At 38.5% G+C, this 12,980-nt stretch overlaps 1 protein-coding gene across 1 annotated transcript in view; it reads left to right on the plus strand.

Moving 5' to 3' along the window:
- The window catches only part of trpa1b (transient receptor potential cation channel, subfamily A, member 1b), a 46,496-nt gene extending 36,235 nt beyond the window's left edge, over window positions 1-10,261 (plus strand). Inside the window, exons 20-27 of the mRNA XM_073830550.1 lie at window positions 1,673-1,762; window positions 2,080-2,249; window positions 5,205-5,334; window positions 5,442-5,624; window positions 5,731-5,799; window positions 6,244-6,339; window positions 6,425-6,543; window positions 9,236-10,261. Of these exons, the coding sequence (XP_073686651.1) occupies window positions 1,673-1,762; window positions 2,080-2,249; window positions 5,205-5,334; window positions 5,442-5,624; window positions 5,731-5,799; window positions 6,244-6,339; window positions 6,425-6,543; window positions 9,236-9,431 (1,053 nt within the window). The 3' untranslated portion in view covers window positions 9,432-10,261. The remainder of the gene's footprint in view (window positions 1-1,672; window positions 1,763-2,079; window positions 2,250-5,204; window positions 5,335-5,441; window positions 5,625-5,730; window positions 5,800-6,243; window positions 6,340-6,424; window positions 6,544-9,235) is intronic.
- Window positions 10,262-12,980: the final 2,719 nt, after the last annotated feature.

The raw sequence follows: 12,980 nt of genomic DNA on the forward strand, positions 1-12,980 counted from the left end.
TGAGTTCATTAAAACAGCTGTTCCCAATGAATCAGGGTAATTAGGATGCTTTAGAACAGCTTAGACTATTTGGAATGGTATAGAACTTTGGATTTTCCCATAGAATGTGACAGTTTGCAAAGGGTATGAATAATTTTGGACATGCCACTTTTTGTTCAGTGTAAATAAAAGATGAGTAATATTTTTTTCTGCAATGACGCCTCTTGTACATCGTACATTGTAATTTCCGGTCAAACAAAAAAACAAAAAAAACAAAAAAAACTTGCTGGTTTAATAAAAGTAACTTCAAGTGAGAATTTGCCAGGGGTATGAATAATTTCGGGCTTGACTGCATAAATCTTACAATTCCTTCTTTTTTCTCACAATTGTGAGTTTACATCTTGCTATTCTGACTGTTTTCTCAGAATCCTGTGATACAAACTTGACATTCTGAGAACACATCAATCTTTTGTTTTGCAGAATTGGACACAATTGCCATTTTGTATTTCACAATTCTGAGAAAAAAGTCAGAATTGTGAGATGTAAACTCGCAATTGTGAGGGGAAAGACGTCAGAATTGTGAGATTAAAAACCCAAAATGTTTTATTTTTATTTTTTATTCAGTGGCAGAAACAAGCTTACATATTAGGTAAATTATTGATGACAGAATTTTCATTTTTAGGTAAAATAGCTAAATTTAAAACTTTTAAAATTAACTTCAAACTGTTGCTTCCTTTTCAGGAAAAGTTGTCTCATCTGAATCAGGAGAAAAAACATGCACTGATCAAGCACCGTTTACAAGCAAACACAGTTCTAAACAAATATGTCAGTGGATTTTGATATGAGAGGACAATAGGAGATGGACTTTTACACTGGAGGAAGCTTTATTATGGATTACAGACTTAAATTTTGTCCAGAGGGGACTGTTAAAGTAAAGTTAAAACACCTTAATGATGTATTTATTTCAAACTCACAACTTTTCACTTCATAAAACAGACATTAATTGGTGGACTAGAGTTATATGGATTACTTGTAGATTATTGTGATGTTTTATTAGCTGTTTGAACTATTATTTGGACACTTATTCACTGCAAAGGATCCATTAGTGAGCAAGTGATGTGAAGCTACATTTATCCAAATCTGGACTGATGAAGAAACTGTTTGTATTCCTTTAAAACACACCAATAATATAATTTCAGATCTTAATTGTCATTATATGGGGGGTCAAAAGGACCCATGGTTCTTGTTGTCAAGTTGGCGTAATCTGTTATGCAATGACAATTATTCAAACTATCATTCATAATCACATGCATAATCCGTTCACATTTGCATTCACTTCCTTATAACCTTGTCCATGTCCTATTACTTAATTTAGTGAGTGTCATAATGAACTGAATGGCATTCATCAACTTCCCACTTATCCATCAGCTCCAAGGTTATAATCCCCATGAAATTAAGTATGTCTAATCTTGTACGCATATTACTATTTATCTTTTGAGAAATGACACACAATACTCACACTGGCATTAGTATTATCCATATTTGAGTGTGAGGAACATAGTGGAGATTTTTAATTTAGCATAATAAGCTAGTTGGGTTCTGAATGAAAAGTGATACAGTCATTATGTAAATGTGATTCATTTGGCGATAATGTTTTAATGATACTCTCTCTCTCTCTGTTCTCTCCATCCAGCAAAAATGTTTAATCTCAGTCTGTATAGTCATGGTGCTGGTTTTGAATGTGTATTCCGTTTGCAAAGAGCTGGTGCAGTTTGCTCAGCAGGTAATAGTTATGTCATCACTTCCCATGATGCATCCACTATAAATTCCTCTCATACTACTACAGAGATTCTCAGCAGAGGGCAATCAAACCGTCACTAATCATAAATGTCATGATGCACATTAAACACACACATGCCTTTGCTGTGGGGATTCCCTTGCAGGGCTGTAAGCCTTCCAGCCAAGTGATTTACCTATAAAAAACACAGCTCCGATTTTGCATGCATTGTACTCTTTGCCACTGGCAAGGGTATTCAAATTGCACTATGTTTGGAACCTAAATGTGATTTTATTTAACCCCTTATGTCTTTTACATTACAGAAAATAAATTACTTCACAGACCTCTCTAACCCTGCTGACTGGAGTGCAGCCATTAGCTCTTTAGTCTTCGTCATTCCCATGTGCTTTAATCTAGAGAACACGTGGCAATGGGAGGCTGGAGCTTTCGCCATTCTAACTTCATGGATCGGCTTCCTGCTTTACTTTCAGAGGTGTAGTTTATGTGGCCTTCCTGGAATTTGAATATGGATTAGTCACATTTTCTACATGTACAGGTTATTTACTAGGGGTGCCAATCCATTTAAATTTCGAATTAAATTAAATACAGACAGGGCCGTAACTACCATAAACAGTGACACCCAATAGTTGAAATTCTTGGGCTGATATGCTGCTCTCCATTATGCAGTGCTCTTGTTTTGTTAGTAATAAGTATTTATGAGTTACATTTTTCAGCCTGGTCTGCCTCAGGCAGTCAAAAATAATTGAGATATTCAAATCAAAGCAGGCGGGGTTTACTGTTCACAAAAGCAACTAGCATATTTCAGGCAGTGTTTTGCTGTGGAATTGGGCTACTGTAACTTGGGAGCCCAAATACCTCTGATATCTTGAGAAAAGGCCAAGGTGTGTAGAATTTGCATAGCTGGCCACGCCCCGGACATCCGGGTATAAATAGATCAGCGTGGCATCTGCTCTGAGGAGCCGTGAAGCATCTCAAGGTCACTCAGAGGCAGTCCGGAGTTGTAGCAGGAGGACACAACATGTCCATTCCCTCCATTAGGGAAATATGTTACCATACGTAACCGAGACGTTCCCTTTCTGTCATTCACTTCTACATGTACAGCACTAGGTGTCCCAAGGGAAAACACCACAACTCACAGACTCACGAGTGAATGGAAATGCTAATATTAACAGGTTCACATGTTAGATAAATGGATCTCAACTCTTCGTGACCTTCCTACCTTTCAGCTGGCCTTTCCTCACCATTCGGCTGAGAATCTTGGAAAACATTGGGACAGTGACTGTTCCCTCCAGAGGGGCAAGACACTATGGAGATCACACCCTATCTGAAGGGGAGGTAACATGTGAATAACACCTAAGGACTTACTGAGGGAGTGCCACAAAGGGAGGATTCTGAGGTGGACTCTACGTCAGGATCATGCCAATCTCTTGAGGCTTAGAGCTTGCGTTTAGAACTCTGGAAGATACTGTTTCCATTCAAAGGAATAAAATCTGGCGAATGTAGCCTAACCTTCAGCTCTGCAGAGGTCTGTCAGAGAGCCCCATTCACTAGAGCTGCCGAGGCAGCAACTCCCCTGGTCGAGTGGGCTCTCACTCCCAGTGGGCAGGGCAAGCCTCTGGCTTGGTAGGCCATACGGATCGCATTCAGAATCCAGTGGGAGATCCTTTGCTTGGAGACAGCATTCCCTTCTGCTGTCCTCCGAAATAGACAAAGAGCTGGTCAGAACATCTAAAGTCCTGAGTACGTTCCATGTAGATGTGAAGGGCATGGACTGGGTATAACATGGACAGGTTGCAAGGTGACCACATGATCTCTCAAAGGAGTAGTAGGGACATTGGGCACGTATCCAGGCCTCAGGGTCTCAAGACAATGTGAATTCTAGGCATGAATCATTAACGGACGTCTCCCACTCTTTTAACCAATGTGAGCACAGTCAGGAGGGCCATCTTCATAGAGAAAGCGCTGAGGTCGATTGACTGAAGGGGCTCCAACGGATCATGCTGAAGGACCACAGAGAGATCCCAAGGGGGGATGAGGCACAGCCTAGAAGGGTTCAGCCTCCGGGCACCTCTGAGAAATCTGATAACCAAATTGTGCTTTCCCACAGATCTGCCTTCAACCAGGTCATGGTTGGCCGATATTACTGCCACCTGGACATTAAGCGTAAAAGCACCTTGGTAGAAGGATAGCACTGATCTGATGCCACATCTCTGTGGGTCCTTCCCTTGGGTAGAACACAGTCTGTAAACTTGTGCCATCTCAGGTTGTATAGCTGCCTCATGGAGGGAGCTCTGGCTTGCACAAGGGTGTTTACCACTGTGGGTGAAATGTCTCTGAAGTTCTCTTGGTCATGTCCTGAAACCATCAATGGAGGTTCCAGAGATCTGGGTGCGGGTGCCAGATTGTGCCCTTCCTTCCATCCTCAGGGGATTGCGCTAGGGGGGAAGGAGGGAAGGAGCACCAGCTCCGTGACCAGGTCCCGTTGGGCCAATACGGGGCCACCATCAGAAGATGTTCTCTGTCCTCTCTGTCAAAGTTTAAAGAGGCTCACTTGGGAAAGGCATACTTGTATAGGCCCCTGGGCCAACTGTGTGCCAGTGCCCCTGCACTGAGGGGGCCTTTGGTCAGGCCATACCATAACTGGCAGTGAGTGGATTCTAATGAGGCAAACAGATCTATCTGAGCCTTGCCAAATCGACTCCAAAGCAGCTAGACCTCTTGGGGGTGAACTCTCCACTCACACCGAAGCGAAGTCTGTCGTGAGAGCGCATCGGCCACGCGACTGAGTTCACCCGGAATGTAAGTGGCATGTAGAGACTTGATTCTGTGCTGACTCCAGAGTAAGAGATGGCGGGCCAGTTGTGACATTCGAAAGAAGCGAACACTGCCCTGGTGGTTGATGTACACTACAGTCGTTGTGTTGTCTGTCCAGAGCAACAAGTGCTTGCCCTGAAACAAAGGTCGGAACCGCTTCAAGGCCAAAAGCATCGATTAGGCGTAGCTTCTAAGTGAACTATGGCTCTGTGTACAAAATGCTGTTCCATCTGAAAACAGGTGCTACAGATTTACAGCTAAAAACAGAACCGGATTTACTGACAAAATGTGCATGAATTGAATTGCACACCAATTTCATTTGCTTTTCCTCAAGATATCAGGAGGTGTTTGGATTCCTAAGAGTGACCCCTAGTCTCATACATTTGACACAACGTTGAAGTGAACGACAGAAAGGGAACTTGTTTTTTACCCCCTGAAACGCGTTTTTACTGGTTTTACTATTAAATTAATTGTTACACTATATAGTACAATGTTGTGATTAATAAAGTCAGTTTTAGAATTTACTTAATTATTAATCAATTATTTTCTGCTAAATAGTCTATAATGTTTGCATAAAACATCTGAATTCTCAAATGCTCTTTTTACACGGCAGGTTTGAGCGAATTGGAATTTATGTGGTGATGTTTGGAGGAATCGTTCGGACCCTGCTGTGCATCATGATTCTCTTTATCTTCCTATTGCTCGCTTTTGGATTAGCCTTCTACGCTTTGATGCTCCACCAGGTAAGTCCAAACAGAGAGATCACATCAACCCAGCATGACAGACCTCTCAGGTCTTGGTAAATCAATGCGGTTTGATTATGATGTTTACTGTTTGCTGCTTTCGACAGGATGAGTTCAGCTCCATCAGCCTTGCGCTTGCCCAGACGTTTGTGATGACAGTGGGAGAGCTGAACTACCAGAGCACATTTCTGAACGCTTATGAAAATAGCCGTATGGCGTTCCCCGGGGTCACCTACTTTATTTTTGTGCTCTTTGTGCTTCTCATGCCTATTCTTCTCATGAACCTAATGGTAGGACATTCAACATTGGCGGCCTGCTGGAAGCCAGCTATTATTGTTAATGATGGCTGCAATTTGTTAGGATGTATAAGGCTTATTTGTCTAAATCATGTTGCAGATTGGTTTGGCGGTAGGAGATATTGCAGAGGTACAGAGAAATGCAGAGTTGAAGAGGATAGCCATGCAGGTGAGCAGACTGGATTGACGTACATTTTTAGCAGTATTTGCTAAATTGTTTTAGAAAGCATTGTTATTATTATAATCAAAGTTGAAGTAAAAGGGATAGTTCACCCCCAAAAAATTCTGTCATTAATTATTCACCCTCATGTCATTTCAAACCCATCTTCTGAACACAAGTTAAGATATTTTTGATTAAATCCGAGAGCTTTTTAAACACTGCATAGACAGCGAACTGACTCAAGGCCCAGAAAAGTAGTAAGGACATCATTAAAATAGTCTATGTGATCTCAGTGGTTCAACTATAATGTTATGAAGCTACGAGAACACTTGTTGTGTGCAACAAAAACAAAAAAACGTTTACTTTAGCAGTCCAAATGCATGTGTCATGGTACTCTCGTTTTTGATTGACATCTATTACATCAACATTAATCAAGAAAGCACTCCATTACAGATAGATCTTCACACTGCCCTTGAGGAGAAGCTACCTTATTGGTTCCTGAAGCGAGTGGACAAACCAACTTTAACTGTCTATCCCAATAAATGCAAGGTTTGTCTATTGACAAATGTTATTCAAACCATATAAAAACATCTGAGTGAATATTAACATTTAATGACAATCATTTGTTATTCAGAAAGTGCTGATGCAGGCACTCATTGATGGTGAGATCCAAAACACAGTTCGCAATCGTCTGAACCTCTGTTCGCGGCAGGAAGGTTCTCTGGAGAGAGAGCTGCACAAACAGAAGAACAGGTGATTTCTTTGTACCAGCACCACTGTTTTGGATTTACTTGGGAACACTGACTAGAATAACATAAAGGGCTTGATTTTAAAAGTGAGCAGAAACTTTTGTTCCATTGTGATGTTCTGTTTCTCTATTTATTGAACACCACAATAAGAAATGGGAAGGTTTATGAGCTTTGTAATGCAATAATGTGCCTATAAAACCATCTGTCAGAAAAAAGTGCCAAAACTGTACTCTTAGAAGTACAACAGCGTGTCACCGGGACATTAAGGTAACTTTGTAGCTTTTAACAACATTCCAAAATATATTTACACCTAAACTATTTTTAAAGGATATACAGTGCCTTGAGAAAGTATTCATAATTCTTAATTTATTCACATTTTGTTGCTGCCTTATGTTAAACTGTTTTAAATTACTTTTTCCCCACATTACTCAACAGTACACTCCATGCACTATAATGACAAAGCAAAAACAGAATTGTCACAACTAAATTTATTAAAAAAAAAAAAAAAAAACTGAAATAAGTACACTGCTTAAGTATCCATACCCTTAACTCAATACTTAGCTGAAGTACCTTTACAGCCTCAATGATGCAACAAGATTTGCACATCAACATTTGGCAGTTATCTGCCATTCTTCACCTCACCTCTTTACCTCTCAAGCTCTGTCAGCTTAAATGGGGTCTGGCAGACATTTTCAGGTTTCTCCAGAAATGTTTGTTTACGTTTAGCCCCAAGCTCTGGCTGGACCACTCAATGACATTCACAGTTGTCTTTTAGCAGAGTTGTTTTTTAGCCACCTGGCATGTGTTTAGGTTTAATGTCCTGTTGAAAGGTGAACCTTCTTCCCAGTCTGAGGTTCTGAATGCTCTGGACTGGGTTTTCATTAATCATTTTCATCTCATGATTTTGGTGCATTGAGCTTTTCTCTGATGAGTCCCTCAGTCCCTGCAACTGAAAAAAACAGCCCCACAGCATGAGGCGGCTACCAGCACACTTTACTTTTGGGATGGTGCTCTGCAGGTGATAAGCAGTGCCTGGTTTCCTTTGAATATTCCAGAGAATCTTGTTTCTCACAGTCTGAGGGTCCTTTAGGTGCTATTCTGCAAATTCCATGTGTCTTCACTGAGAAAAGGATTGAGTCTTGCCACACCACCATAAAGCCCAGATCGGTGGAGTGTTGCAGTGGTGTTTGTCCTTCTGTAAGTTTCTCCTATGTGCAAATATAACCATGGAGCTCAACTAGAGTGACCATCTGGTTCTTGGTCACTCTAACTTGCTCAGGGGTCCAGCTCTAGGAAAAGTCGTGGCTGTTTCAAACTTCTTCTATTAAGGATAACAGAGACTACATGCTGCTGTAAACCTCTAGTGCAGCAGAGTTTTTTCTCAACTCTTCCCCAGATGTGTGGCTCAATGCAATCCTGTCTCTGAGCTCTACCTCAGGGCTTGGTTTTTGCTCTGATATGCATTTTCAACTGTTAGACCTTTTATTAAGATGTACGTGCCTTTCCAAATCATACCCATTCAATTGAATTCGCCACAGGTTAACTTCACTCAAAGTGTAGAACAATGCACAAGCAATATGAATGTTTCAAACTTCAACTGTCCCAGATATATGCAATTAAATATTTTAAGTTTTGTATTTTTAAAAAATTTGCAAAGATGATAAAAACCTGTTCTAGCTTTTCCTGGATGGTGTGTGGAGTGTAGAATGATATGAAAAAAAAAGTAATTTAAAGCAGTTTAACATAAGGCAGCAACATAACAACATGTGAAAGAAATAAAGGGGTATGAATACTTTTGCAAGTCACTTTATATTAATACTTTAAGACATAATAAAGGGATAGTTCAACCAAAAATGACAATTCTGTAAATAATTACTCACCCTCATGCATTTCCAAACCTGTAAGACCTTTGTTCGTCTTCGGAACACATCTTCGAAATTAAGATATTTTTAAAGAAATTCAAAAAGATTCTGACCCTGCATAGACAGCAACACAACTGACACATTTAAGGCCCAGAAAAACTTGATAAAGACTAAATAGATGTAGGTAACACTTTACAATAAATGAACAATGAACAGTACATTTATTACACTATTTATTAATCTTTGTTAATGTTAGTTAATGAAAATAGTCATTGATTGTTCATGTTAGTTCATGTTAACAAACACAACTTGTGATTGTACTAATACATTAGTAAATGTTAAAATTAACATTAAGTAAGATTAATAAATGCTGTAGAAGTATAGTTCATATTTAGTTCATGTCAACTAATGTACTGCCAAAAGCCTTGTGAGAGACTTGTGAGAGAGCAGCCTCTAGTGTTCATTAGCTAAAGCTACACATTCAAATTCATAAAGCTATTGGGAATTTTGTTTGCAACATCAATTCAAATTCATTTAAATTTTTGTAAAAGTTTTTAGCAATTCAAATATGAATGGCATATATAGTTCTAATTCAGATATCTCACTCATCTTACTTTTTAGAAAGTTTCAGATGATGTGATTTACTATATATTATTTTCAAAGTAATACAGTCTGCTTGTAGTTTTAGAACAAACACAAGCATTTCAATACAACTATACAGTGGCATGGTTGCATCAGTTAACAATTCTTTTTTTTTTTATTCTCAACTATTTAAGCCTATATAAGTTGTCAGATATATAGTACAGACTGCATTTGATCTGCTCTTACCTCCAGGTTGAAATCGATGTCTTGTTTGCTGGAGAAACAGCATAACCTGCTCAAGCTGATCATCCAGAAGATGGAAATCACTTCTGAGGCTGATGAATACGACGGCCCACATAACCCTAGAGCTCTGAAACAGCCCACTTCCTCCTCATCTCAGAAGTCAAAGTGGGTCCCGCTGCTGCAAGCTATTAAGGCAAAGAAGTGATATTTCAGATGATGTAAATATAAGCCAAATACCCAGCCATCATTACTTATATTGCCTATATTTTATTGTGATTTAGTATATTAGTTGTAGCTATTCTTCTGTAATAGTGTAATCATAAGTTCATAATGTGTTTAGAAGGTTACACTGATAATATATATTATGAGTCAGTCTATTAAACCCACTTAAAGTTTGTACTGAAGTGTTTGAATGATATCTAGTGCTTTAATACATAATGAAGATCTTATTTGGAATTAATGCACTGACAAGCGCCTAATGCGAACTTAAAGACTTCAAAGTCTGCGATGCATCACATATAGATTTATCACACCGATCGGTCTGCATTTGTGCTCAACGACTAGAAGAATTAGCATGTAAATTTCATCTGGCCTCATGCCCGGATGTAGTATCCCTGAAAGCTTTGTCATACCAAACACTAATTTCAAAGTAGTTCTGCCAAAGGAGAGCACAAGTGTGTCACCCTAATTTTTCTGGATCTGTTTTAGCCTATTTTTTAGTATATCCACCACTACATCACAATGAGATTCCCATGAAAGCTACATTATATAAATCCGTCTTGTTGATCAGATTGTCAATGGTGATTTCACAGACTTAAACAAATCACTCAAGTTGGGAGTAGATTAAGACATGCACCTGCACAGCCGGAACACTGTAACAATCGCTTTGTGATTTTGCATGGACATCAAGAGATGTAGAAAATTTGATGACAAGGATCACAGTATCCAGATGGGGTGGATTTGCTTTAGATTTGCTCAATTTAAGCAATACTAAAGCCTTATCTTTATCACAGTAGGCCACATGTGCTTGATGCATGAGGGACTAAAATAGAAATTTTAAGGAAATAAATAAAATGCAATATACTGTGTGCTCAAGCCACCTCAGTTCTTCAAGTCTCAGTTTTTTCTGACATTGGACCCCAATCAGCTGTTTTAGGCTTTGAAGGCAAATAAAAGAAAAACAACAATTCTCATTTCATCTGAACAGTGTTTCACAGCATTAGGAGTTTACAGAGCCCAGATACATCACTTCCTCCTCCAAAGGGTAAGCATGCAGCATTTCTCACACCCACCACTCAGATCTCAGCTAGACAGATATAAAAAGATCTCAGTCAGAGAATTCACATTATTCCAGATCACAGATTTGATCAGCAGAGTCATCGATCTAGACAGACATAAAGTGCAAGGCATCAAAACATTCTGTGTCCTTTAATAACAGGTGATGAACAAACCCAGTACATTTCAGTCCAAAATTGTTAATGTGACCCTAGACCACAAAACCAGTCATAAGGGTCCATTATTTTATTCATAGCTGAATACATAAGCTTTCCACTGATTTGTGGTTTGTTAGGATAGGACAATATTTGGCAGGGATAATCTGAAATCTGAGGGTGCCAAAAAATCAAAGTATTGAGAAAATCGCCTTTAAAGTTGTCCAACTGAAGTTCTTAGAAATGCATATTACTAATAAAAAATGAAATTTTGATATTTATAGTAGGAAATTGATCAAATATCTTCATGGAACATGATCTTTTCGCATAGAAGAAAAAATCGATCATTTTGACACACACACAGTGTATTTTTGGCTATTGCTACAAATATACCCGTGCTACTTAGGACTGGTTATGTGGTCCAGGGTCCCATATGTTGTTAATATATAGTTTCAGAAACAAAAACAAGTTATGCTTTGTGTAAAGGAAAAAATAGAGGAGAAAAAAACATTATTTGCATGCAAATTAAGTATATTTCCAGCAAATTATCATTACTACAACATGCCCATTATTAAAATCTGCCTAAATGAAAGATTTATGTATTTTATTTATTAAATTATTCAAGCATTTCCATAATCAAACCTAATGAAAGTGTTTTGTGCATTACTATAATGCTACTAATAATAATTTTTAATTTCGTAATAATTAAGATTTTCATAAGAGTCTCTTTTCAGCCAAGTTCCATGCTTTTGATTAAAAATGCAATAAAAGCTGTAATATTGTGATATAAAATAACTTTTTTGCCACATCACTGAAACATGTGTTATTAAAACCCAAGTAAATAAGTCATAAAAATCTTAGAAAAAAAGCAGTATTCCCTGCTTTCAAATGCTGGCGGCATATACACTATCGGCACTGAAACCATGCCCACTCGCAGGAACGCTGACGATTCTCTCAACTGTCAAACAGTGCTACAACCTGATGACATCTTTAGGTTTCAGCGCCATAGAGAAACATTAGAAGATCCAAAGCTCTCATCGGTTTCGTGGTGTTTATGGTCCGAAAATAGAAAAACAATGTGCCTGGGGTACTTGTAACACTGATTCCAGGACAGGCAATAAAATTTTTATTTTTTTTTAATTATGACACATTCATTTTCATCACAATGAAAATGGTCAAGCAGAGCATTAATGTCATCTTTGTGCTTCAGCGAGTCCATGCTAACGTACAAACCTAAGTAGCAAACTGTTGTCACATCATGTACAATGTAGGTCAAAAACACAAACAAAGGCCTACATTTCAGTGCCTCTCGATATTAAACTGGTTAAATTTAAATTCATTAAATCTTACCTTGGGGTACATGAACATTGTTGGTCCTGGATGGTGTCATCTGCAATTGTGATGACCATAACATATTTCCCGCTTGCATTGCAATCTGTAATGCTAAACCCTTGCTTCCAAATAATTCTAGCTACCTACCATATTTATATTAAAATCTTTTAGATAACCCTCCATGTTTCCATTGTTCTGGCTCCTTCAAGCTAATGCAGTGGGCGGGTGTTTTTCTTCAACAGTCCAAAACAAGTCCAATAAAGCGCATCCATCCATAATGAAAAGTGCCTCACACTGCTCCAGGGGTTGAATAAAGGCCTCTTGCAGTGAATCGATGCGTTTTTGTAAGTAAAACAATATATAAAATAAAAAATTTCATATTTAAAACGGAATAATCACTTTAATCTAGCTTGCGCTCACTGTCCAAATGTCTATCGAAAATTTAAATGACTAAAATGTGACTTTTGTATTAGCATTAGACCTATTGCATTAGTCTGAAAAAAGAAAGTCATAAACACCTAGGATTCTTTGAGGGTGAGTAAATAATGGGCTAATTTTAATTTTTGGGTGAACTAACCCTTTAAGTCCCACTTGAATGCTCCTTGGTGAGAGGTGGTCCTTCTGTGTCCAAAATCTATCAAAAACATACTACAAGGTTTTCACACTGACATCTGTCACTAAAGCCCCTTTCACACTGCACGTTGATTCTGGAAAATTGCTGGAAAATTGCCAGAGTGCCTTATATGTGAATGCATGTAAATGTGTCATCAAGGATTTGCAAAGCGAAGGTCCATTTACAGTGAAAGTTTACATTGGAGTTTTCAAACTAAAACAGGGTCTGCAGCATTTCCGAAAGTCTCAATTTTTGAGCGTCAAAAATGCTGGTGTAGTATAAATGACAGGCATAACCGTAGCAAAAGTGATGTGTTTTAAAATGAAAATGCACTTGCGTAACGTAGCCATAGATATGTATAGGTAGATGCCACATTCAA

This window comes from Garra rufa, chromosome 24 (genome assembly GCF_049309525.1).
Source record: "Garra rufa chromosome 24, GarRuf1.0, whole genome shotgun sequence".
NCBI lineage: Eukaryota > Metazoa > Chordata > Actinopteri > Cypriniformes > Cyprinidae > Garra > Garra rufa.